General features: G+C 36.5%; 3 protein-coding genes across 3 annotated transcripts in view; 2 read left to right on the forward strand and 1 right to left on the reverse strand.

Moving 5' to 3' along the window:
- Positions 1-2,661, forward strand: part of prkdc (protein kinase, DNA-activated, catalytic subunit) — a 33,379-nt gene extending 30,718 nt beyond the window's left edge. Inside the window, exons 79-84 of the mRNA XM_073836595.1 lie at positions 102-182; positions 284-355; positions 923-1,124; positions 1,303-1,491; positions 1,686-1,825; positions 1,975-2,661. Coding sequence (XP_073692696.1) covers positions 102-182; positions 284-355; positions 923-1,124; positions 1,303-1,491; positions 1,686-1,825; positions 1,975-2,179 — 889 coding nt within the window. The 3' untranslated portion in view covers positions 2,180-2,661. The remainder of the gene's footprint in view (positions 1-101; positions 183-283; positions 356-922; positions 1,125-1,302; positions 1,492-1,685; positions 1,826-1,974) is intronic.
- Positions 2,662-4,738: 2,077 nt separating this feature from the next.
- garem (GRB2 associated, regulator of MAPK1) lies at positions 4,739-13,280 on the reverse strand. Its single transcript, XM_073836935.1, has 6 exons — positions 12,926-13,280; positions 11,521-11,661; positions 10,353-10,483; positions 8,523-9,701; positions 6,055-6,224; positions 4,739-5,947 (listed from the first exon to the last, which is right to left on the reverse strand). The coding sequence occupies exons 1-6, from the start codon at positions 13,044-13,046 to the stop codon at positions 5,101-5,103; spliced, it is 2,589 nt and encodes an 862-aa protein (XP_073693036.1). The 5' UTR covers positions 13,047-13,280; the 3' UTR covers positions 4,739-5,100.
- Positions 13,281-15,344: 2,064 nt separating this feature from the next.
- ncf2 (neutrophil cytosolic factor 2) lies at positions 15,345-27,941 on the forward strand. Its single transcript, XM_073835870.1, has 14 exons — positions 15,345-15,553; positions 15,722-15,804; positions 15,911-16,019; positions 16,201-16,335; positions 16,866-16,973; positions 17,803-17,862; positions 18,468-18,511; positions 25,054-25,195; positions 25,382-25,450; positions 26,136-26,237; positions 26,435-26,586; positions 26,672-26,783; positions 27,308-27,416; positions 27,513-27,941. The coding sequence occupies exons 1-14, from the start codon at positions 15,380-15,382 to the stop codon at positions 27,608-27,610; spliced, it is 1,497 nt and encodes a 498-aa protein (XP_073691971.1). The 5' UTR covers positions 15,345-15,379; the 3' UTR covers positions 27,611-27,941.
- Positions 27,942-27,955: the final 14 nt, after the last annotated feature.

Below are 27,955 nucleotides of genomic sequence, written 5' to 3' on the forward strand. Positions count from 1 at the left end.
TTCCTTATTCCAGCAAATAAAAAATCAACATGCAATAGAGTTTCTACTTTCATACCCTGCATTGAGTGCATCAAGCGTTACTTTGGTTTAATGCATTTTAGGCCCAATGACTCCTATGATGACTGGATCAGTAAAGTTGCTGGGAAGGTGAAAGGTATTAGACGATATGCTGAATTGTACAAGTAAGTGGTTCAGTGACTCAGCACTCTACAATGGCTTTAGAACATTAATTAATTGTCCTTGTATAAATAATATTATTACATTTGCATTTGATCACCTACAGGAAAGCAAAACGTGTGGACACTGTGAACAACTTTAAGAGAATTGAGCAGATGGTGCCTGATGACTTGTTAAAGTATGCCAGCATTTCTCCTTGCATTGTACATTGCAGTATTTTATTTTTCTGATAATCATATGTGACCTTGGACCACAAAACCAGTCTTAAGTAGCACAGGTATATTTGTAGGATTAGCCAACAATACATTGTATGGGTCAAAATTATCGATTTTTCTTTTATGCCATAAATCATTAGGATATTAAGGAAAGATCATGTTCCATGAAGATATTTTGTAAATTTCCTACCGCATATATATCAAAACCTAATTTTTAATTAGTAATATACACTGCTAAGAACTTCATTTGGACAACTTCTAAGGCAATTTTCTCAATATTTGGATTTTTTTGCACCCTCAGATTCCACATTTTCAAATAGTTGTATCTCAGCCTATCTGTCCTATCCTAACAAAACCATACATGAATGGAAAGCTTATTTATACAGCTTTCAGATGATGTATAAAATTCAATTTCCTAAAATTGACTCTTATGACTAGTTTTGTGGTCCAGGGTCAAATATACTAATTCATTGGTGATGGTTGTTCTAATTCTAAAAGGAATTAACAATGGAATGAATGTTTGTTTTCAGACGAGCTTTTGTGAGGATGAGTACCACACCTGAAGCCTTCCTTTCACTAAGGTCACATTTCAGCAGCACTCATGCTGTGCTCTGCATCAGTCACTGGATTTTGGGCATTGGTGATCGGCATCTCTCTAACTTCATGATTAACACAGAGACTGGCGGTATGATCGGCATTGATTTCGGTCATGCTTTTGGATCAGCCACACAGGTGAGCTTTTTATCTAGCATTCATTAGTTCGACTGACAGTTAAAAGATTCTGGAAGGTGACAAGTACTGGTACAAACAGTTACTGTACCAATTTAGAGATACAAGATTGATGAACAGCTTGACTTGATGGTTTAATTTAGAGTTGAGAACAATAACCTATGTGACATGTTGCATGTAGTTCCTCCCAGTGCCTGAACTGATGCCATTTAGGCTGACACGGCAGTTTATGAACTTGATGAGACCCATGGCAGAGTCGGGTCTCATCCAGAGTGTGATGGTACACTCACTGCGAGCCTTCAGAGATGACCCAGACCTGCTGCTCAACACCATGGATGTGTTTGTGAAGGAGCCTTCACTTGACTGGAAGGTAAAATAACCCGAATAGCTTGAAACGAATAGCTTGTTTTCATCAAAGCGATCTGGCCTCATTGTAGGCCTGTTTCACATTTTCCAATTTGCTGAAAAGAGCTGAGGCCTATAAAAAAACTTAGAGTCATTATCAAAGAGACAGGCTACTGAATTGTAAAAGACTATTCCTCTGCACTATTCCTCATGTTACAGAATTTTGAGCTGAAGCAGCTGAAGAAAGGAGGTACCTGGACAGAGAGTGTGGACACCAAAGAAATAAACTGGTTCCCTCTACAGAAGGTCAACTTTGCTCGCAGGAAGCTAGAGGGAGCCAATCCCTCGGTTATAACAAGGTAGATCCAAAAACAACTCTGAACTTTCATTTATGTGGATTCCTGGCAAATAAACATGATTTTAATATTTAAAAAAAACAATAATAATACAAAACAGTTGTATTTTCCAGAAAGACATTTCTAACCATGTTGATTTGTTGATGTTCTAGTGAGGAGCTTTATCTTGGATTTGAGAAGACCCCAGAGTATAAGGGAATGCTGGCTGTTGCCCAAGGTGAAAAAGAACACAACATACGAGCTCGACACAATGAGAAAGACCTGAGTGTTGAAGATCAGGTAGACTGCTTGCTTGATCAGGCAACTGACCCCAATATACTGGGCAGGGTGTGGATAGGCTGGGAACCTTGGAATTGAACCAAATAGTGGGCTACATAATAAAACAAGTTTTTGTATTTTTTTTTTTTTAATTACACTTTTTCAAAGTGTGAAGGCTTTCAGAACCACAACTGTTGGCATATCTTGACACTGTTTTATAGCAATTTTCAGCTTTATGCTACAGATTATACTAAACAAACCTCATGATGATGAAGGAAAAACTGTACAACACAGTTGTCATATTCCATTGCACTGCTGTGAAGAAAACTAGTTATCAAATAAAGCATCTATACATGTCAAATTTGTTGTACTGAAGTTTACAAAGCCAAAGGGATCTGATATGAACTGGTGAGGCTTCATCCACTCCATTTTTATGTTTGGACACATCTGCCTTCATTTATCACTGGTGTAAAAATAATCATGCTGGGAGTATTTTCATTTACAGTGAGATACAACCACCATGTTTGGTGGCACAACTTTGTGAAGGATAACTTAAAGGATTAGTTCACTTCGAGAATAAATACATTTCCTGATAATTTACTTACCCCCATGTCTTCCAAGATGTTCATTTCTTTCTTTCTTCATTCAAAAATGTTTTTGAGGAAAACATTCCAGGTTTTTCATATATACTGGAGATAGTCTAGCGCAACAATTTCTTTAAAAAAAAAAATTTAACATACTTTTTAACCACAAATGCTTGTATTGCACTAGCTTCACTTCATGCATTATGTAGTCACATTGGAAAGGTCACCTGTGACGTAGTGCAAAAAAGACAAACGCCCTTTACAAAAAAGGTAAAATGATGTCAGATGATTTTGAAGTTGAAAGAGAAAATAAGATGGTTTTTTTTATCTAGGCCTGTAGCGGTTACTTTTTGTTGTGCGATATATTGCCCCAGAAGTAATTGCAATAAGCGATATTATTGTCATTTTAAGACCATTTTATTAGTGTTGCCAAGTCCACGGTGTTCCAGCGGAATTGGGCTACTTTCGCACTGTTGCCGCGTGTTGTTTTTTATGTCCACGGGTTGAAGTGACACCTATAATGTACTATTTATCCCCTGGAAGGCTAAATTTACCAGAAGAACTCCACGACAAAATGTATATTTTACCCCCTGGGACACAATTTTACCAAGGGACCCCCTTCGAAATGAAGTTGGGCTAATTTTGAGCTTGTTTTGAGTAGCAATGGGCGGGTTTTGTTGTGAAGACCTGGGAACCCTGCATTTTAGAACCGAAGTACACAGATGAAGAATTAACCGCGTGACCTTTCCAGTGTGATTAGGTAATGCGTAAAGTTGCAGAGCTAGTGTTAAGACAAGCATTTATGTAGCGCACTGTAACTTTTTGATGTGCGATATATTTCCCCAGAAGTAATTGCGATAAGTGATATTATTGTCATTTTAAAACCATTTTATCAGTGTTGCCAAGTCTGCGGTTTTCTCGCATAATTGGGCTACTTTCGTACTGTTGCCGCATGTTGTTTTTCATGTCCACGGGTAGAAGTAACCCCAATAACGTAATATTAGGCCCTGGAATGCTAAATTTACTAGAGGAACCCCATCATAAAATGTGTATTTTACCCCCTGGAACACTAGTTTTGAGTAGCAATTGGGCGGGTTTTGTTGTGAAAACCTGGCAACTCTGCATTTTATGCCACTGAATATATAATCATAATATAACAGCATAATTATGCAAGGAGGCCTACACACTTTCAAATGACAATAAACTTTTAATTCTTAAGAATATTTAGACAATGGAAATTATCAAAATATTAGATACCTTAAAAAAAACTTAAAAAAATAGTAATTATTTTCCCAAAAGTGCAAAGTAACGAGTAGAAAAAAGAAAAATGCACAAAGTACTTGTATGGCGATTTCTCCATTTACAGATTTCCCCCGACATTCTTTTCTCTGTAAATTAAGGGTGCACACTATTGCTGAAAAACACAATCCCGACTTCGCAATCAGATGTCCGTATGCACAAATACAGATCCCTAAACAAGGCCATACCTGCAGTTGAAAGTTTTTGTAAAAGCATTTTTAAAATTTTAACTAGCACCTCCTGAGTACACCACGTAATGTACAAGAAGCTGCAAAAGACACAGGTGCAATTGGAATGCAAAAAACATGGTAATTTTTATGTACTTATAATGGGCAATATATTGCATCACCAACACTTATCGTGTTCATGTATATATTGTGCGATAAGTTGATACATTGATTATTGTGCCCGGCCTATTTTTATCCTACCCTACTTTTTTGAACAGAAGTACAGATGAACTGTTTTTTTGTTTTGTTTTTTGTTTTTAAAGAACATTTCTGATCGTTTTGCTAGATAAGATCCTTATTCCTTGGCTGAGATCATGTAGAGCCCTTTGAAGCTGTATTGAAAATGCACTTTGGACCTTCAATCAGTTGATCCCCAATGATGTCCACTATATGGAGAAAAACCCTGGAAAGTTTTCCTCAAAAACCTTAATTTCTTTTTGACTGAAGAAACAAAGACATGGGGTGAGTAAATTTGAATGGGGTGCAAATATTATTTCTCAAAATGATTAAGCAAAAAAGATTTGTTCAAGCAATGAAAACCAGCTAAATCAAGTCAATCGTCTTTATTGATCAACAACCAAAGAAACGTAGGCCACAGTTGGATTGGGTCAAAATATCTTCAGGTTTTTCCAAAGGCTTTGGGTTTGAGCAAATAAAGTCTGTTGTGCAGGTACCGCAAGGTCAGAAAGATTACATACAGATGGGTACAGGTTAATACACAAAGCAATTAATATAGATAGATTTATATACATGTATATATTAAACAAAATGGCTATTAAAATCATTACAAGACTGTGCATAGCATTGAGATACAAAACTGTCTAATGCAATACTGAAGGCCAATGTTTGCGGCTGCATCGCTGCAGCACATTGCATGTGTTTTGCTCTAGACTGGCTTGCTTGTTCAGCCTTACATTTTGGGCCTCCAGCCATTAATAAACTGCATGAGTTTCTTCACTTGAAGTTTGCTTAGCTTAAAGTCTTCTGACAGAATCTCCTCTGTTAGCTGCAGGAGCAGGTTTCCATCAATTTTTTCTTGCACAAACAAAGAGACAACATCATCTGACATACCAATGAACCGTAGTGACTTAGAAACCTCCTCAATGGAGATACCTGATAGATTGCTTGGTGGCTGCCAAGACAACCCTGTAGCTACAGGATACGAAATTGAGAACACATCTGTAGTGTCTTGATGCGGTCGATCGAGCGAGCAGCTTTTGGACTCAAGTTCCAGGTCGTCCACGTCGGCTGTGGCCGTAGTAGCGGGATCTGCGTCTTTCTTAGTATCGTTACATTTAGGGGTTCTTGGAGGCAAGATAGGGCAGGACTTGTTTTGCTTAGTGTTACATTCCTCTGCGGGTTTGTCTCTGCACGTGTCCATGGTGTAGCTGGTGGATTTGGTGCAAGATTGGGAGGCCTGTTGAGCCTTGGAGGCCGCAGCTCCCCCCTCACCATTCGCTCGCTTGTTGAAGTCCAACAAACCTGAGGGACAAGCCTTAGGAGTACCGGGGGTCCTCTTCCGAGGATAACTAGAATAGCTCCGGCAGTGGAGCGACGTGAAGTCCTCACCTTTATACGAGTCTGCGCCACAGAAATCATTCGGCCAGGAAAGGCGAGAGAAAGAGGCATCGATCGAAGAAGGAGCGAGGCAAGGGAGAGGCTTGGAGCCTTCACTGGCATCTGGTCTGATCCAGTTACATGGGTAACAAGCATGGTTCTGATCATCTGACTCACTCTGTGATTCGCCCTCTCCACCTCTATTGAGAGATGGAGAAGAGGGAAGGGAGAAGAGTATGGTTCAGTCATAAGTAGTTCACTTCACATATAACCAATGCCCATTTTCAATCAAAACTGCATAACTCACATGTTGTGTAAGCCGGAGGAGTAATAGGATAGTGTTGGGCTTGGGGAGCGGGTGTCTGTCTGACGTGGTTTGGTGGGAGGGTACGGCACCGTGGCACTGTTTGAGCCTGCCTGCTTGGAGCTCCGCGGTGGAATCGGTGGAGCATTCAACAACCGGCACTCCTCCTTCACCTGAAAAGATTACAAAAGAAAAAAAAAAAAAATAGTATGACTCTAGAAATGTGAATATTATTGGGGAGTAAATTAACACAGATACAGACTTCTTGAGACAGGCTGTACAAATTTAGCAAAATGTGAAATTTTAACCTTTGGTCTTACTTGGAAAATAATTAGACCTGTAGTGACTGACCAACAGAGTACACAAATAAGTCACTATGTAAGCAGAGAATAAACTTTGCCTTATCTGAGTGGAAAACAGACAAAGATAAACAAAGATTTCTACACTTTCATTTAAACTTGATATTCAGGGTTCCCACTCAAGCAGTGATTTTTCCAGTTGTTTGTGTTTTACCAGTTAAGGATTTTTGTGAAAACTGTTTTGAATTTGAAGATCAGGGTAAATTTAACTTATTTTGTCCTCTGGGAAACATGTAACTATCTTCTGTAGCTTCTAAAGGGCAGTAATAAATGAAAAAAATATAATATTTAGGCAAAATAAGAAAATTGTACACATCTCCATTCTGTTTAAAAGTTTTCACCCTGCCTCATAATGCTAAACAAAATCACTAACACATCATCACTAAACAAAAAATAAACAGCTGTGTATCATTCAGGTAAGAACACAGTATTAAGAAGAGATGTTAACTTCTGAACAGGGTCATTTTTATAAATTCAACTATTATTTTCTCTTGTGGACTATATGTAAACTAGCCTGGAGAAATCCAGACCCTAATCTATTAAGATTAAGGGTCTGGGATCGAGCAATGAAAACTGCCTAACTTGAGGGGCGGCACCAAGCATGCATTTGAAACTCTAACTGCATGCAATTGGATAACTCCAGACCAATCACAACAATACACGCTTAGCTACCAGCAGAGCTAAATGATGTTTCATTAACAAAGTTCAGGAGAAGCGCGTCAGATGCTTAGCGTAAACATCACAAGTCAATCAGCGCCATAGGTTTAAATACAGCTGACTCACCTCAATTCACTCGATGGTTTATCAGTAAACCTCCACCACCCCATCTCATCACTCCGAGTTCTCGCTACTCCTATTGGGGGGTAACGTACTCTGGGTTCGGGCCACTCCCGAGCTCGGAGCCCTTCACCGGACAGCACGCCAAACATGCACTACTGTTCTCCGGCTAATTATATGTAAGCGTGAACTCGTTAACTGATAGATTAAACTCTTGCCGTATCCAGTCGGCAAAACAGCAAAAACGTCCTTCTTGCAAAGGAACGATTCGAGTTTTCGGTTTTCTGTTCCTCTTTTATATGGAAAGTCTAACTCGTTCATTGTAGCGGCCAAAGCTGTTTCAAACAACTTGTTGTTCATCTGTAGCGACAGCGATCTTTCAAAGTTTACTATATGATTGGAACGTCGCAGTGCTGTCGTCATCAGCTTAGCTCGCCTCTGGCCCGCCTACATCAGATACACAGATTTGATTGGTTCCCACAATTGCTTACGTATTGCAGTAACCTGCATCATTGCTCGATGCCAGAGTGTCTTGCAGAGACAATTCAAATTGTGCTCTCGCGAGACCTCTGGATTTCCAGGGTATATGTAAACATCTTTTATGTGAAATATCGTATTCAGGTCAGTACTAAATAAACAATAACATGCATTTTGTACGATCCCTCTTATTTTGCTAAAATTATTAACATTTTGCAGATTCTGAAAAGGGGATGTAAACTTTTGACCTCAACTGTATGTGGGAGCGCCGCCCACAAGGCTATCGGCATCGACACCAGTTAAGGATTTAAAAAAAAAATTAGCTGATTAATCTTTATTTTATCAACCCTTGTTTCAACAAAAAGAACTGACTCAAAAGAGCAATTCACTCACAAATTGCTATGGCTTTTTTGAGCAAAGCGTGACTGACCCCAAACTTTTAAACAGTAGCGTAGATTTGTGCAAATGTTGACTTTCAGTCAACATCAATAGTTTCTATTTGTCTTAAATAGAGCAGCGGTTCTCAATTCCAGTCCTCGCGGACCACCGCTACGTATATTTTGCATTTCTTTCTTATTTAAGACACCTGATTCAAATAAACAGCTCCATGCATGAACTGTGTTCCGATTGACATGGTCCCTACACAGTGTTTTTTGCTCCCTTATCCCTGAGTATGGGAAATCAGATTAAGTGTACTTCACTTCAGAACATTAATTCCAGTCTTATCCTAGCTGTACAAAACAACTTGTTTTGCTGCTTGATATTGCAAATTGGTGTGTCTTACCATATTATTTTAATGTATTATCTTAATTATGAACAGTACAAGTATATATAAGTATCTAGTATAAATGAACTCACAGCTTCAGACTTTGGAGGCACTGGAGGTGGAGGTAGATTGACATCTGCACCAAGCAAGGCGTTTGTGGGACCTGCTGCAGGGTATGGCAGTACAGTTGTGCAGCCAGAAACAGTCGAATTTCGCACCCCCTCGATGTGGTCTAGCACAGATCCAGGGTTCTTAACATGATCCAACCAAAGCTCCTCATAGGGCACATCTGCTTTAAGGGAACCAGAAGAACTCTCCAGCAGCTCAGGGAACAGATAATCTGCATCCGGAGGTTCTGCTGGCACACAATCTCCACATAAGCTAACGCAACCCTGAAGATTCACCTCGCTGTTCCCATGGAGATTGTTTCCGTAGACACAGACGGACAGCCGGTGAAATGACTGCGTGAGCTCATCTCGGGCTGAGCTTAGAGAACTTGGCAAATGCACGTGTGAGGGGCAGCCATTGCTTCCCCTACTGTTGCAGATGGCACTCCCGCTTCCCGTTCCACCTGCGCTACTTTTTTTCGGGCTCTTGCCATCCTCGATCCAGTCCACCCGCACGTCACGAACCGCCCTAGAGTAGTCGTCAATGTCGAACTGCTCCTGGCAGTAAGCAAACCAGCGGTGGACCACTGTCTCCAGCCAGGCTTCTCCTTGGAGCAGCCCTTCAGTCACCAGTAAACGTGGCAGTGCTGTGGACACGTGCAAAGGGAAGTGCACTGGCAGTATTTTGTTCGAACGTAACGCGCAACACACCACCACTGTCTTGGTCTGGATGTTGACCAGCTTGTATCGGTGACCTTCGCGGATCAAATGGAGGTCGTGCGGGTTACGTGGAGGGCTGCTGGGCACCATGACATTCACAGGTAACCTGGTCTTCTCCACAATTGTGCGAATAGTGTGTTCTCCTTCCTGCATCTGCAGCTCCAGTGGTGAGCAAGTACTAAAGCGACCTCGGCACTGAAAAGGCAGGCTGATGCTCTCGTTGGTGCGGTGGTTCATGCAGATAAGGCAGGGCATCTTTCCGCGGCCAAGCTTACTGATGGAGTTGAGCTTGCCGATGCGTTTGAAGATTGTGTTGAAGCGTGACTTTTCTCGCGACGTTTTGGCATAGAGGATCTCAGCCTGGCCCATTAGTGTCAGCTCATCCCCAGTGCTCAGCGTGATGTTGTACACTTCCGTGTCCTCGTTGGATTCTCCTGATGCCATCTGAGAGAAAGACGACAGCTATTTGAACAGCTCACCCAAAAATGTAGTCTAAATAATGCTAGCCTTACAGAAGACCTTTGACTACTACAAATCTTAAAATTAAGCCACTTTACAAACAGTGCCTGCCAGGCATTCTGATTAGGGCTGTGATGATAAATCGATGCATCGTGATTCATGGATCGATTCTGAATGCAACGCAATTCTCTCTAGAATCGATTCTGAACTTAGTTTTTAACAGCAGAGATGTTCTAATTTAGTTTTTAACCACACTCAAATGCTCAAGACGAAGAGTGCTAAAGAGCACTCGTACGTTCGGCTCAGGCATGTAATTGCACAAGATTAATGAAAACGCAAACCACTGTGAACACCCTTGCAATTCGCTTTTTCAAACCTTTTCGAACTTTATGAATGATTATTTTAGGTTCAAGTGTGTGTAAGGAATTAAAAGCAAGCAGACTGTTTCTAAAGCAAGCAGTGCCATCTGCTGTTAAAAACTAAGCTCAGAAACGATTTGAGAGAAAATAGCGATGCATTCAGAAAATCTCAGAATCGATGCAGAATCATTTCTCGATTCGCAATGCACGGATTTATTTCCCCAGCCCTAATTCTGATAAATCAAAAACAGTGCCTGCTGCAAGCACAAAACCAGACCTTGACGTTGAAGGTTATTTCCTCCATGACATAAACTCGCTCAGGGAATGCTTTAGCCACCTCCTCCACGCTGTTGAAATACTGCACTGGCTCCTTAATGTCCCTGTCCTGCTCCAGCAGCTTAAACTGGCCTGTAACAAACAGCAAACAGAGCAATTTTGTAACATCATGGCATCATTACAGGGTTCTGAAGCATTAGTGAGCATTTGAAACTTTTATAATAGTTGCATATGAGTCCCTGAGTTGTCCTCAGTGTGAAAAGATGAATTTCAAAATGATATAGTCATTGATGGAAAGGGTTCATATACACAAAGGTGCTGCAAAACCAAAGAATTTGTGGGACCTGAAGGATTTTTCTGAAGAATAGGAGACAGTTTAGCTGTTTAGGACAAACAAGGGACTCATGAACAACTATCACTAAATAAAAAACACAGCTGTGAATCATTCAGGTAACAACACATTAAGAATCAAGTGTATGTAAACTTTTGAATGGTGTCATTTTTATAAATTCAACTATTATTTTCTCTTGTGGACTAATTTAAATGTCTTTTATGTGAAACATCTTATTCAGGTCAGTACTAAAAAAAAAAAAAAAAATCATGCATTTTATATTATCCCTCTTATTTTGGTAAAATAATTAGCAAGGTGTATGTAAACTTTTGAGCTCAACTGTACATTCAATGCTTAAAAACATGAAATATACATAATTAAAAGTATGAGTCATTATATATAGTTATATCAGTTCAAAGCAAAGAAATTTTATTATTTCAATTTGAACACACTGAATTGAAATACCATTTCGCCAAATTATCTAAAAACGCTGCAACAGTTAAGTACATAAAGTAGTACATAAAATATGCCACTTCCTAGGTCTGTATGAACCAAATCCAAAGGAAGTTCTTTCTTCTTTAAGTGGCCAACTGGACCCTCTCCATAGCCAAAGGAATGTCAATAAGACCAATTAGCTAATGAACTCACAACTAAAAGCAGATGGGAAATACAGCAGCTCACATTTTTGTTCTTTCTGTTTTAATAGGTAGCAGGAAAACAGTTAATCCTAGCAGACTAACATTTCTTCCTTTAGGCTTCTTTTTAAAAATACATGAGGTGTCCGAAAGACGTTTCTCAATACAGTAGATGCTGCACTACAACAACCGAGTGGCCTTACCCTCATAATGGACAGGGATCTCGATTTTCGGTCCGATGACATAATGGCCCCCCTCTAGGCTATGGGCGGTAATTGTGGTCCATTGCCGACATGAATGAATCAAGAGGTAGTCATTTTCTCTCAGCCCTTCCACCGACTCCCCTGAGGCGAAACAATATCACATCAGTATGGAACAGTGACCTTATTAGTGTGTAATTTTATAAAGATGTATGAAAATAGTACAACAGTGCAAAAAAAAAGGTGCTTAAAGGGATCGTTCACCCAAAAATTAAAATGCTGTCATTAATTATTCACAATGGTGTCCTTACTAAGTTTCTGTGCCTTGACCATGGTAGGACCCTTGCTGTCTGTCTATGCAAGGTCAAAAAGCACTCAAAAATAACCTTACTCAAAACTATCTTAATTTTTTGTTCCGAAGATGAACAAGGGTCTCACGGGTTTGAAACAACATGAGGGTGAGTAACTATTGACAGAATTTTTATTTTTGGGTGAACTATCCCTTTAAGGATACATAACTAATAGCAAGTTCACCATAAAACAGATTTCAAATAACGTGAAGGACATCATTTACTATTATTTATATAATGGTAAAACACAGTATTTGTTAAGTAGAGCATTCACATAAATTAGTTTTAGAGGTGAAATGGGTTTGGTGTGCGTTTAACTCGGTCTGTTGTACCCAGTGAGCGCTCCTAAGGGTTCAGTTGGAGAGTCTAATGATAGTGCCCCAGTTCCCATAATGATAATGATCTAGTTCCCCTGACATTATGACTTCCTCCATCTTTACGCACAGAGCTCAGCTCAACACACAACAGCACTTTGAGCTTTCACTTTATAACAAAACAGTGATAAACAAACAACACTGTTAATTTATCAAACGCAGTTAGGAATCCCTCAAGTATAAACAGCACCTCGGCAAACTATAAGTATTCATGTACTTGTGTGGGCTCCTTTATAAAGTTTCAGAATTGAAAGGTTTGCGGACGTTGTTGTCTAGTTAGAAAAATCACAGAAGTTTGTAATAGACGATATATATTAAATGTTATGAGGCCGGTGTTTGACTGCCTGCAGTGTTATTTAACTCTCTGGCCTCTGGCTAATTTGCGTTAGCTTGCTAACATCTGTGTTTCTCTTTTTCGCATTTTATTTGGCTGTTTGTTCTGTAACTGTCTTAGAACAACTACAAAATGCATCACTTTTAATGTCGACCCTGTAAGTCATGTCACTAAAGCATTTCATTGAGCCATTCCGTTGAATGTGTTCATGGAGTGAAGGGTCGCGTTAGCTTAGCGCGCAAAGCGGCTAATTATTGGAATTCCACAGGAGCGCAACCGCCCACGCGCAGCTGCCGCTGCAGCACACAACAACACAAAGCAACACCGACACAACTCTGGATAAATCTTACCGCTGTCCAACTTTACAATCTGTGGTAGTCTGTAGGCACTAACAAGTCTATCCAAGGGTAGTGTCGTCGTACTCCATGTTACATCTTTCAAACTGTTGTACAGCATTGATCCAAGGTCCATGTTAGCTTGCTAACATCGGCACGTTAACCCACCGCCGCATGCATCTGCAGTGAAGAATAGCTCTTTCATGGAGAAAGCTTCGTTAGATGTCCTTTGTTTACTCAAAGGCAGTCGTGGATTGTAAGTGAAGCCATGTCAGCCGTCTGTCTATTTACACTGACAGGAAATGCCATGAATCCCAAACCGTAACGATCGCGAAGCTGGAGTGGCTATTTCCTCTTGCCTGTAGCTCCAGCGGTTGCTCGGGCAACCAGCGCCATAATGATTGTACCGTGTTTTTAAATTAAACTTTCAAAACACATTTGTGTAAATACACTACCAGTCAAAAGTTTATAAACAGTAAGATTTTTTATGTTTTTTTTTTTAAATAAAAAAAAGTCTTATCTGCTCACCAAGCCTGCATTTAGTTGATCCAAAGTACAGCAAAACTACTTTTGAAATGTTTTTACTATTTAAAGCAACTGTTTTCTATTTGAATATTTTTAATGTAATTTATTCCTGTGATTTAAAAGCTACATTTTTAGCATCATCACTTAAGTCACATGATCATTCAGATATCAATCTAATATGCTGATTTGCTGCTCAAAAAAAGTATTATATAAAAAAAAAAAAACATTGTTATGTTTAAAACAGCTGAGTGGATTTTTTTTCTGGTTTCTTTGATGAATAGAAAATTCAGAAGAACAGCATTTTTCTGAAATTGAAATCTTTTATCATCACTTTTGTTCAAAGTATTAATTTCTATAATTTATATATAATTTATATAATTAATACCCCCAAAATACTGACTCCAAGGTTTTGAACAGTATAGTGTATAAAGCTTTTTATTTCAGATAAATGTTGATGTTTCTATTCATCAAAGAATCCTAAAAACTGTTTTAAATATGGATAATAATGTTTCTTGAACAGCAATGATTTCTTAAGAATCATAAATTGGATAATTTAGCTTTGATCACAGGAATAAATTACATCTTAAAATATATTAAAATAGAAAGCAGTTATTTTAAATAGTAAACATATTTCAAATATACTTTCAATTTATCAAAGAAACCTGAAAAAAATCTACTCAGCTGTTTTCAACATAATAATAATAATAATTATTATTATTATTATTGTTATTAATGGTTTTTAAACAGCAAATCAGTAATATGATTTCTGAAAGACCATGTGACTGGAGTAATGATGCAAAAAAATCAGCTTTGAAATCACAGAAAATATTAACATTTAAAAATATATAAAAATAGAAAACAATTATATATAAATATTTTTTAAAATTTTACTGATTTTGCTGTGCTTTGGATCAAACAAATGCAAGCTTGGTGAGCAGAAGAGACTTCTTTACAAATACATTAAAAAACGTACTTTTCAAAAACTTTTGAATGGTGTACAATTAAGGATTTCATTTGTTGTTGTTGTTTAATTTTATAAATTTAAAAATTTAAAGTCAAATTCATTACACTCCTAAATCTCATCCACAAGCTTATAAAGTGGTGCATCTCTGCTGATGGACAGACAGGTCTGTTTTACAAAACGACTTTTAATTTGAAAAGTTTTCATAGTAGTGCACTCCTCTGAACTGGCCTCAGATATCACTAACACAAAAGTATCTTGTCCTTTTGGACATAGCATGCCGACAATAATGATTTCTTCTGTTTTTGTTCCTTTCCTGAGAAGTCAAGAAATGAACACAAGTAAATATACAGATGCTTTCATTACCCACATTTTAAAATTCAGTGCTTGCTTGTGTATTGATGTCAAGAACATTTCATTGATTAAATTAACTTGCAAAATGGCTTATTGAATTTAGCTAAATGTTAAGTGATTAATAATGTGAATAATGTGGATTGTCTTTATTTGAACTATGCTGATTAGGACATCCCAATACCTCTTTTTGGTAAATATCAGAATTTTATATCAGAACCTTAATCAGAAAGCGATGTATATGCAAACATGCCTGTATGTGGTGTTTAGAACCCTGATTTTAGGAAAGGTTGTTTAATGGTACATAAAATGAGGGCATTATGCGAGTTTTTATCATCTGATACAATCATGACACCACAGCATTTTTTGTAGACAGAATTTGGTCTTTACACCTAAAGCATCTAAAATAAGTGCCTGTTAAAAAAAATAATAACCAAAAAAGTAAACTTACTCAACTGGAAAGTGAGGAAACAAAAAATAAAGAAGCAAGTGACATGAAGCTGATCACTTCCTCTCTCTCAGAGCATGGGCTGGGCTTGTTCTACAAGAAAAGTCTCAGATTGCCTCTGCTGGGCTCACAACAGAGAAGAACAGCGTTCGTTTGTTCTTTGCTAACAGTCTTCTGAAGGAGCATGTCATTCGTAAGCACTCTCCGTCAGTGGGACGAGGCCGTGGCTTGTGTGGAGCAAAGAGACCCAGACTCTGCTCTCAGGATATTCCTCAACATCGAGGAGAAAAACTCCAAAATCTTCTTCAACATCGGCTGCCTTTATTTGAAGAACAGTGAGTTAGATGAAGCTGAAAAGGTACAGTTACATGGCAGATTCTGTGTTTTATGCTTCTACTTTTTGAACTACTGTGCTCTTTAAATTTGTATTTGACAACGGTTTTGCTATTTTTAAAAGCTTGTGGCTGTAAAGGGAAGTTAAAGTGGTTTCACTCTTTGTTGGGAAATTTCTGTTTTACATCTGAAGGCATTTGACAGAAGTATCGGCAAAGATGAGCACCTGGCTGCAGCCTTTTTCCAGAGAGGAGTTACATTCTACAAAAAGGAAAAGTAAGGTTATTCCCATCTCTTCATTAGGAAATATTTTATGCTGGTTTGACATTTCAAGTGTTTTTTAGAGTCTCTTTGGAAGAAATCTTCATAATTGTATCTTCAGGTTTGAAGAGTCTCTTCTGGATTTCCAGCAGGCGTTTAAGCAGTTACGAGGAAATCAACTAATAGATTACAAACCTCTAGGCCTGAGATACAAACTGTATGCTTGTGAGGTAAGACCAGAGATGTGCCGTACATTAAACATTTCATGTGGACAGAATCTTGTTTTTTACCTTTTGGTTTTATAACTTAATAGTTGTGGTGTGAGTGACTCATTTATTCCAAGTGATGCACTTGATGACAAGTCGAATCAGTCCGTTCTCTGAAATGATCATTTTGTCATTTGCAATTTAGGTGCTGCACAACATAGGGCTAGTACAGGCTCAGTTGGGAAAATGGGAAAAAGCTCAAGAGAACCTTCTTACTGCACTGACCTTGAGAGCAGATGCCAAGTTCAGCCATATTGACCATGCTCTGGAAGCCATACTGGTATGTCATTTCTGTTCAACATAACATAATTACCATTTTAAACAGAGGTCACTCAATAATGAGCACAGTTTTTGCACTGATATAAAGCCAGTTCTGAAGTTTATCTCAAGATTACTGTTAGTATCTGAGGCAACAAAATCGAAGCGCATGATCTTGTATGTGTTTTGTTTTGTAACATTTTGTAACAGTTTTCCTAATTAGAAATTGGCGAAATTTGGTGTTGCATAATTCATGGCTTCTGGGTAGGTTTTGTGGGAAGTTGTGTAAGCTGCAGCAGTAAAATGCACAAGACCGATGGCTTCTAGTCAGATGGTCACTAGTCATCCTTCTACTTCTTCTGACATACTCTGTAAGAATGACAAATTAATATGACATGTTTTGAAATTGTTGCACCAGGATTTGAAAAATGAACAAATCTAATCAAAAATAAACTCAGTTACAGTTATGCTGCAAAACAGCATAAATTGTATGTGGTGATTGTCTTGGTGCATTGTTTTTTAAAATTAAACGTTGTGATTTTCTCTTTTCAGAAGCAGAAGCTCTTTCCTTTGGCAGAGATCCGAGCAGGGCTGCTGTTCAAACCCAATAAGCACTATGTGGCAGAGTTAGAGAAAAAGGACTATCTTGGAAAAGCCAAGGTACCCACCATTATCCCATCAGGTCCACATTATCACATCAATACATTGTGCAATGTTACTGAAGAGATATTTTTTCTATTCGGCCAGTAATTTTAAACAGGTGAATAGGGTAAAAAATTAACTAATAGTTATCACCTTACTTACACAGGTAATTGATTACATTGATAATTGCAAACATTTTTTGTATTACAAATTTTCTAAAATGTTAGGTTTAAATATGCAAATGAGGCATTATTTAATTAAATGTGTGCTACATTTTTGCATACATTCCTAGTACAAAAATCTAAACACTAGATGAAGTCAGTTTCAAAATTCTTGTTTAATTTTTTTTTTGACATATTAGAGTCAAATGTTTTTACAGAGGGGATTTTGGGTATCTCATTTTGTCACTCCATAATTCAGAAAACAATGTATTCTTTACCATTTTGGGGGGAATAAAATGTTGTATAAAATCAGGCAAACTATATGAACAATTCCCTCTGTAAAAACCTTTAAGATATAGACAGGAATAAAAATGTTAAGTTTGGTGTGAGTGTTACTGAAGTGGAGATTTATGGCTCAGTGTAGGAGTGTAAAAAACTCATTTTGAGAAAACGGCCTTTAAAAATATGGATTGTAATTGAATTCTTTTGACACAAATAGATAAAGTGCTATAAAAGAAACACTTAACAGTGTCTTTTGGGTGTTTTCTTTCCACTAGTCTGAAAAAACACTTAATGAAACACTAAAAAGCCCAAAATCTCAAATTTGATAGGTGCATGAAAAAACAGTGTTTTTTTTCCCAGTGTCTCCCATTAAGATTAGTTTTTTGTTTTGTATTTGGTTCTAGGTTGTATCTTCGGTTGTACCCGCAGATGAGTTTTCTGGGTTTGCTCCACTTCAGCCTCAAGTAAGTAGTGTTGTTAATAAGTCAAGTAAGTAAGTAAGTTGTTAACATTAGCCTAACATGTGACCCTGGACCACAAAACCAGTCTTAAGTCGCTGGGGTATATTTGTAGCAATAGCCAAAAATACATTGCATGGGTCAAAATTTTTGATTTTTCTTTTATGCCAAAAATCATTAAGAAATTAAGTAAAGTTCATGTTCCATGAAGATTTTTTGTAAAATTCTTACTGTAAACATATCAAAATGTAATTTTTGATTTGTAATATGCATTGTTAAGAACCTAATTTGGACAACTTTAAAGGTGATTTTCTCAGTCTTTTTTATTTTTTTGCATCCTCAGATTTCTGATTTCAAATAGATGTATCTCAGTCAAATATTGTCCTATCCTAATAAACCATACATCAATAGAAAGCTTATTTATTGAGCTTTCATATGATGTATAAATCTCAGTTTTGTCAAATTTAACCTTATGACTGGTTTTGTGGTCCAGGGTCACATATAAGCATAACAAAGAGAGGTTTGAATATAATATTAATGATAAGGGAATGCTCAAAACTCAAAAGTTTTTTAATAACCACAGGGCATATCTTTCATTTGTGTATTGTTAGGTTGACGATGTTCCATCTACACCAAAAGTCCCAGAAGTACTAAAGTAAGGCTAGTCTAGGGTCATGGACATGAAGAATACTATTTAATAACCTCTCTCTTAACCTCTCTAAAGCTTAAATATGTTTGAAATTTATGTACACTACTAGTCAAAAGTTTTAAGATTTAGGTTAAGATTTTTTAAATGTTTTTCCAAAGTACAGCAAAAACAGTAACATTTTTAAATAATGTTATTATTTAAAATAACTGTTTTCTATTTGAATATATTTTAAAATGTAATTTATTTCTGTGACCAAAGCTATATTTAAAACAGTGAAGCATCCGAAATAAAAAGCTTTTGTAACATTATACACTATACCATTCAAAAGCTTGGAGTCAGTATATGGGTCATTCTTTATTTGTGGTGGCAAGTGGTGTCCCTTTCATTTACAATAGTCAAAATACACTTTAAATACCAATAAATTATAAAATGTTTTCATGTTTGTATTCTGTAGGATAAACACAATTCATGCACTATGAAAAATGACACTTTTTGCTTTAAAATACATATTTAATTGAGTTTGAGAGATTGCATGTGTAACAAAATGTGCATGTTCCTGCCATACATCAGAGAGGTATCATGGATTGTAATTGCAATAATATAAAATTTTTAACACAAATTAAGAGGTTATATTGTAAATATAGATTTTATTTAACATGTACAATTTTATTAAATTGTTTTAAAATATATATATTTTGTAATATTTAAGAAAAAAGTAGTGTCCCCCAAATTCATGTCTGTGGTGTTACAACAATGGACGTCGCCCCTTTAAGAAAAGGGGGAAATCTATTTAGACTACTTCCTGTGTGTAAAGGTCATTGCAGGTGCTGGTTGATCTGAGGGGTGCATGGTGAATTCATTCTTCCTTATTAATTTTCTTAAAGTTAGCAAAACTTTTGACAATTTCATACGTCGCACTTTATTAGTGTCTGTGGTGTTATGTTTATAACTTGCAGATTTTACATGTTTTAATCCAAATTTTGATAAATACATGCTTATTAATATTTTATAAATGTCCCCTGACCTTAAAATCATCATGACGGGATCCTCCATTTTAGAAAAGACTGGATTTAGGCTAATTTGTCTGTGGTGTTACCGTCTGTGGTGTTACTGTCTTTACAGGTAACACCACAGACACTATAGTAACACCACAGACAATATACAATTATAAATGTTGTATTTTTAATGAAACACAGGACATTAATAATCATATAACTGTAAATCTCTTGTCAGGTATGGCAAGATTAACTGCTGCTGAAAAGCAGCGTCTTTATAGACAGCGCAGAGATGCAGACCCAGTTCGAAGAGCAGAGTACCTTCAAAAGAAACAACAGACCTATGTGAAAGATATTCAGTGCAAAAAAAGACTGAGAATAGGAGATCTCACAGAGAGGGGAAAGAGAACAGCAAGGAAGAACTGGAGAATATATAAGGCAGATTACAGGGCAAGAAAGCACAGCGAGTCACAACAGGGGACATTGACTCCACCAGACACACCATTGAGTTCAGATAGTCCGAGGAGATTACCCAACACATCCAGGTTAGGTTTTAGGACGAATAAAAGGGATTGTAACTGTAAATCATATTTTGTGTCTAAATAATTCAAATTATACATTTAACCATTTGTAAGTGATGTCGCGTGGCTTAATCATATTTTGACCTATTTCAGGCAAAAAATAAATTGTTTTAATTATATATATATATTAATACAGTTTTTACAGCTTACTCTAATTTTTCTTATATCAGAGTCGATACTTTTTGACTTTTTGCTCAATAAACTTTTAATTGTTAAACCTTTTATGCAACAAGAAGTCTGTGGTGTTATGTGAAGTCTGTGGTGTTACTTCAATATGTATCTACAATTTTCTTCCTTCAGAGCCATTTAATCTTATAATTTAATGTTTTTAGACTGTAAAGTGGTTTTATTTTTTTGGAATAAAGTCTATTAAAGTAGCACAGACCATTTTTTCTGCCTTTTTGATGTACATCCAAAAAAAAAAGAAAAGAAAAAAAAAAAAAAACAATTCTTCTTTGGCAAAAATAGAGGCAGAGAAGAACAATTAAATGTTTCCTTAAAAAAATCAATTTGAATAATCAATGAAAATTAGTTTTTAAAGTGATTTATTTATTAATTAATTATTGCCTAAAGTTGCATAACTCTGCTAATTTAAGAACAAACCAAAATTTAACTTCAAATATTGGTAACACCACAGACATAAGTGAATGTTTCACCAGTGTTTGATTAAAATTATTTAAAATTAAAAATGTTATTAAGCTTCAATTTTGATAGATATGGCAAATTAAACTAATTTTAAATGCATAACAATAAATTTTATTAAAAGAAAACAAAAAATCTTTTTTACAATTTCTGCCTTTCATTTGCCACCCAAATTGAAGAATGACCCATATATATATATATATATATATATATATATATATATATATATATATATATATCAGAGGTCGCCTTAACCGAAAATTCTCCGTCATTGACGGAATATTTTTAGCAATGACGGAAAAATCTGACGGCCGTCCGTCACTTTGACAGATTACACTGAGGGTGATCTATTGTAAATTGTAGCTGTAATTCCCACTCCTGTCCAGTTGGTGGCGAGTGCGCTCCAGTGTGGCAGCAGAACACTGGATCAGAACAAAAACTAAATTGTCACAAGTCTTTTGTTATGCGTTTGATTATGCACAGGCGACTACACAGAAGCTACAACGATATATCACGCCACATTAAAGGGTGCCAAAACGGTATTTATTGCTTGAATTTCCTAATAAAATCGACAGAATTTGAAATTTGAGACTTTGTTTCATTGCGATTTATTGGATGGGAGGCGCACTATGTACGGTGTCAGTATTGTTCAGTTATCAGCTGAAAACGGCATAGACCAAAAGATCGACTGAGATTTACAAATCGATATTGGTCATAAATATATTATATAATTTTAATATATTAAAATAGTTGTCACTGTGGGGTGTGGTGTTATACATGAAAAGTTACACAGTCTCATCTGTTCATCTGTACTCTTCAAAATAAATGCATAAGCCTATATCGTCCTGTTGGTTCATAGTTAAAAATGAAAATGTGAACAAAAATAAATGCAATTAAATGTGTTATAATTAAAATATGAAAATTAAAATGACGGGTAATAATTGATTATGACGGAATTTTTCCACCCTGTCCGTCAGAATGACGGATAATGTTAAAGTCTAACGCAACCTCTGAGATATATATATATATATATATATATATATATATATATATATTAGGGGTGGGCATAGATTAATTTTTTTAATCTAGATTAATCTAGATTAAATCTTGGAATTAATCTAGATTAATCTAGATTAAAATGGCTAATTTGAATTCTGCTGAAGGCATTCAGAATATGTGTGCTACCCAAATAATGACTAAACATGTTACACCGTACTTTTATTTTGACAGGTTGCCGTGAAGTTTCTGTGTATACAGTATGACATGATGCGAGTTTTCTCAAATGAAACGGTATAAGTGACACTCACAGCAGTTTTGGAGATTGAGTTTATCTGTTCATGTGAGATGCAAATGCCAAAAATTACCGGGAGCGTCACGTGTGTTTCAGTATGCGTGTAGTAAAAGCGCGTCTCCACCATTCATAGTATGAATTTCATACATACAGCTAGGCAAACGGTAGGGTGACCATATTCTGAGAATCCAAAAAGAGGAATCCCCCCCACACCCAAGGCGCTTTTAGAAATCACACATTTATTTTAAATTCTCTTTCTGTTTGAACTGAATCTTATATCAAAACCGTATTGCCCTGTAAAAAATATCATCTCTCTTAGTCTTTTCTTTATACAGGCCTAATACAAACATAAATAAATAATACATAAAATGCTTAAATAAGAATTGCCTTGTAAAACATTTTTTTTCCCCAATTTGTCTGTGAAACTACATTTGCGTTTCGGCATGTTAGTGACACACAGCTCTTGCAGCGCAGTTCCTCTTTGTATTGTTTTGACAATTGGGTCTTTCACGTCATCAGACAGGTACCCAGGGCTGGACTGGGGTTAAAATTCGGCCCTGGACAAATTCAGCCCATCCGGCCCACAAGTTCCACATGAAAGTTTTCTTGGGTTTCCTGGTGAAAAACCCTCCCAGCTAAAACCAGCCTGTGCTGGTTGGGTGGTTTTAGCTGGTCAGCAGGATGGTTTTAGAAGGGTTTTGACCACTATGACAGCTTGGCCAGGCTGGTCTTAGCTGGTCAGGCTCGGAAACCACCAACTAAAAGACCAGCTAAAACCAGCTACTTCCAGCCTAAACTGGCCAACCAACCAAGGCTGGTTTAAGCTGTTTATTTCAGCAGGGTTATAGGGTCTTTAATTGGAGTACATGAATGAATAAAACAGGATTTAAACAAATAATGATAAATACTGCTGAATTCAAATGCAACAAACTTAATTACATTTTTGTCACAGAGAAATGCATGCAGTAAAGCATTGATTTTGAGCTAGAATGCAGGAAATTTGTTGCTAATAAATTATGTAATAAAAAAACATTCATTAATAAAAATCATCACCCTCATGTCATTCCAAAACTGTATGGCTTACTTTCTTCTGTGGAACACAAAAGATATTTTGTATAATGTAACCAAACATATTTGGTTACCCTTGATTTCTACTCTATAGACAAAAAAGTTTTGAATTTCTAAAAGTATCTTTGTTACACAGAAGAAAAAAGTTCATACAGGATTGAAATTATTGAAATTACATGATGTTGAGTAAATGATGACAATTTTTTTTTTTGGGTAAACTGTCCCTTTAAGAACTTTATGTATAGTAAACACCTAATTTATATAAGACCCATATTTAATTCTTTAATCAGGCTCTTATTGAATTAACATTTTACTCCAATTAAAACGAATTACAACTAAAAATTAAAAGAAATTATTGATTAGAATATTAGTAGTAAGACGGTGGTCACAAGAAAACATTAGTTATGTGGTTTTTAAAATAAATAGTACTAATAAACTATGAAATTTGTAATAATTTTGTTTTGACCGTAATATTGGCGTTTTCCACTTTACTTCATCAGTATCCAGTGTCGTGGCTGTTTTCAGCCAGCCAAGCAGAACTTACAGATCCTTTAATGTTCTCATATCACATGACTGTTTAACACAATTCTGTGTGTTATCTGAATGGATCAAGCAACTTGCGCTGTTTATCACTGTACATCGTGGCAGAAGCGCAGCGCGCGTTCTTCAGCACTGTGCGGGTGACTGATCCCACCGCTTCACACTTTTCGGCTATTTGCGGTTTTGAATGCGCTATAATTTAAAATAGCGCCTAATATGGGGGAGGTCTCCCTCGCTTCGTGATCGGCCCACTGGGAATGTCCCGGTGCTCCCGATGGCCAGTTCGTACCTCAGAATAATGCCGGTGGGCAGTGGCTGCATTTAAAGTGTTGAATTAATGACGGTCAGTGAAATGAGGTAAAAAAAAAAAAAAAAAACGGACATTTTATGATATTTTACAAAATCCCCCCGGACATAATTTTATAGCCAAAAAGGAGGACATGTCCGGGTAAAAGAGGACGTATGGTCACCCTAGCAAACGGAACATACCGGATTCATATTAAAACGGTCTTTTTGCATTTCAGTTTTCACAGACACTAGTCCATATCGCGATTTGAATTAAGTGACAGACCATATTTGATTTATGAATCCAAAAAACGACGAATTTACGTGGCATTTCGCGCTATAGTAGATTCGGTTTTTATGAATGGAGGACGACGTGATCCCGTCTGTGTTTTGGCGGAGGAGACATAAACGCGCGACCATATTCTATAGTCTTTGGTATACATCCGCGTTAAACTATCAAGGTGAAAGTCATCATAGCTTGCGTAGTTTAGACCCAGCTCCCAACCCAATTTTGAGAATAGATTAACGGCGATATTTTTTTTATCGCCCGATAAAAGTCTCACGTTAACGCAGCACGTTAACGCCGATAACGGCCCACCACTAATATATATATATATGTATGTGTGTGTGTGTGTGTGTGTGTTTGTGTGTTTGGTTAAGAAATTATAGAAATTAATACTTTTATTTAGCAAGGATACTTTAAATTGATCAAAAGTGATAATAAAGACATTTACAATGTTACGAAAGATTTCTATTTCAGTTAAATGCTGTTCTTCTGAACTTTCTATTTATCAAAGAAACCTGTTTTCAACATAATAATAAGAAATGTTTTTTGAACAGCAAGGATTTAACTTAAGGATCATGTGACTAGAGTAATGATGCTAAAAATTCATCTTTGAAATCACAGGAATAAATTGCATTTTAAAATATATTCAAAAAGAAAAGTTATTTTAAATAGTAAAAATATTTCAAAATTGTACTGTTTTTTTGCTGTACTTTGGATCAAATAAATGCAGGCTTGGTGAGCAGAAGAGACTTCTTTAAAAAATTAAAAATCTTACTGTTCAAAAACTTTTGACTGGTAGTGTAGTTCTTGTATTGTTTCGTCCTCTTGTTTTACATAAATGTAAATGTCATAATCATCAGGGTATTTGAAGGTGAGCCGCACACAGTTCTCTATGAGTTTTACCCTGAGACAAAAGAGGAGCTGGCTGTGTTGCCTGGAAACATTGTCTTCGTTCTTCAGAAAGGAACTGACAACTGGGCATCTGTTGTTTTCAATGAGAAGGTATATTGTTGGTAGATTAAAAAAAGTTGATCATAAAGGACAGTACAATGAAAACTACTCCCACACGAGAACCAACATTCACTGTCAAAAGAACATTCTAATCTCGTGCTAATGTAATCAATGTGTGTTTAAAGTAAAGATAATGGTACTCTTTTGTCTATTTTTTTGCTCTCTTGTTCTTTCCAGCGAGGTCTTGTACCTTATAACTTCCTTGAACCCTTGGATATTGTTACAATGACACCAAAACCATTGCAGGTACAGTAGCAGCATTTTGAACAAATATGCAGTATTCCAAACACCAATAGGAACACAGTAATTAATTGTATACAGATTTATCACTTTTGATGCTTTCAAGTGCACCTGGGAAAGTCGTACCTGTGAGATTCCTAATTCATACATAAATACACTTAATTTGTAATATTGTGTTGTTACCTGAATGATCCACAGCTGTTTTTGTTTGGTCATAGTTGTTCATGAGTCCCTTGTTTGTCCTGAACAGTTAAACTGGACGCTGTTCTTCAGGTCCCACACATTTTTTGGTTTTCCAGCATTTTATTGTGTATTAGAACCCTTTCCAACAATGACTGTATGATTTTGAGATCCATCTTTTCACACTGAGGACAACTGAGGGACTCATATGCAACTATTACAGAAGGTTCAAACACTCACTGATGCTCCAGAAGGAAAAGCAATATTTTGCCTAAATATCATATTCTTTTTCATTTAGTACTGCCCTTCAGAGGCTACAGAAGATATTTACACGCTTCCCAGAAGACTGAATTAGTTTAATTCACACTGATCTTCAATTCAAAAAGTTTTTACCCCCAGCTCTTAATGCATGTTTTTTTTTTTCCATCTGGAGCATCAGTGTTCTATAATTTGAGCTAAATTACTTTTTGCGTTTACATTATTAAGAACTGTCACACATGACCTCTTGCAGATTGAACCATTAAATGAAAATGACAATATACCAGCTCCACCAAGAAGAGCACCACCTAGTAAACCAGTGGGTACAGAAGGCCTGAAGACTGTGAATGCAGAGGTTCAGTATTCCCTTCATGACATAAACACATTTTATCAACAGTTAACAGATATCAACTAACATGGCTATCACACAATGCTTATGTAACATATTGAAAGGCCAACTTTTATTAGATACAGCCTCATTATGTTTGTGGCATCATGAACAGATTGATTATTGTTAAGTTTATTTCTCAGTCTCTGCTGTATTCCTCACAGACTAATAACACTAGGGAATTCTCCGGCTGCATTGTGAAAGTGCACTTTCAGTTCACCATAGCCATCAGAATTACACATGGACAATCATATGGAGTCATTCTTCAGACAATAAGCTCTAAACTCAAGCTGCCTGCATCAGCGTTAACATTATGGTAACTATATCAATTATAACTTTCCCTGGACTGTACTGTATTGAAACATTTCAAGAACAAAAACTGTGTGTAATGTACCTTTCAGTTATGCCAAGGAAGGTGTTGATGAGAAAGTAAATCTTGAGGACTCTGAAATGGAGTCTGTGTGGAATAGTGTGAAGGAGAACCATCTTACGCTGTGGTGTTCAGCGACTGAGGTAAAATACAACAGCTAGACTCATCTATGCTCACCACAAAACCAGTCATATGTAGCAGGGGTATATTTGTAGCAATAGCCAACAAAACATTATATGGGTCAAAATTATATTTTTTTCTTTTATACCAAAAATCATTAGATTTTCAAATAGTTGTATCTCAGCCAAATATTGTCCTATCCTAACAAACCATTCAACAATGGAAAGCTTATTTGTATACATCTCAAGTTAATAGACACTTGTGACTGGTTTTGTGGTCCAGGATCAAAAATGTTGTGTGCTGGATGTTAAATTTATTGTCCTATCCAAACAAACTGTACATCAATAGAAAGACTATTTATTTAGCTTTCAGATGATGTATAAATATCAATAAAAATAAAAAAAATTACCCTTAGGGTCCTGGGTCACATATGTAACCACTACACTTAAACATAGTATTATTAAAATAAGACATACTGCTATTCAGCTACCAGTAACTTAACCTCAACATTTCTTTTTTGGAATTTCCCAAAAATGCTGTCTGAAAGGGTAAAAGGGTGACTCATGAGAAAGTAGTGGCTCTGTACTCTTATGACTCTTCTACTCCAGAGGACCTGGATTTCAAACAAGGAAATGTCATCACAGTTCTTTCCAAAGGTAGGAACTGAAACTGTGATACTTGTAAGTTACTGATATGGGCATAAAATACAGTATGAACTATTAAGAAATGATTTTTGTTTCTCTCTTTTTTAGTCAATGATGAGTGGCTTGAGGGTCAGTGCAACGGGAAGGTTGGAATATTCCCATCATCGTTTGTAAAAGCACTTAATGGGGATCAGCAATGTGAATGAATCATTCATTCAAAAGTTACAACTAATGTGTTGATTAGCATATTTGTCATGCTTCAAGTTTCTGATCATTTGAGAAAAAACTACAGTATTTTGAAAATATTGTTAAATTAATGCCAGAGCTTGCTGCTTCACTAAATCACTTTGGTTGTGCAGTACATAGTTGTAAGGTCATATTTTAATAGAAAAACAAGTTTTATTCTGCTAGAACACAAAGAAAACATTAAATTACATTTACATTTCCTCTTATTTAATTAGCATTCTATACTTTTTTTGTTGTTGTTTACCATTGTTTGCACAATATAACTTGTATAAAATATTTAACAAATATTAATTTACCTTCCTTGA

This window comes from Garra rufa, chromosome 3, assembly GCF_049309525.1.
Source record: "Garra rufa chromosome 3, GarRuf1.0, whole genome shotgun sequence".
Taxonomy (NCBI): Eukaryota; Metazoa; Chordata; class Actinopteri; order Cypriniformes; family Cyprinidae; genus Garra; species Garra rufa.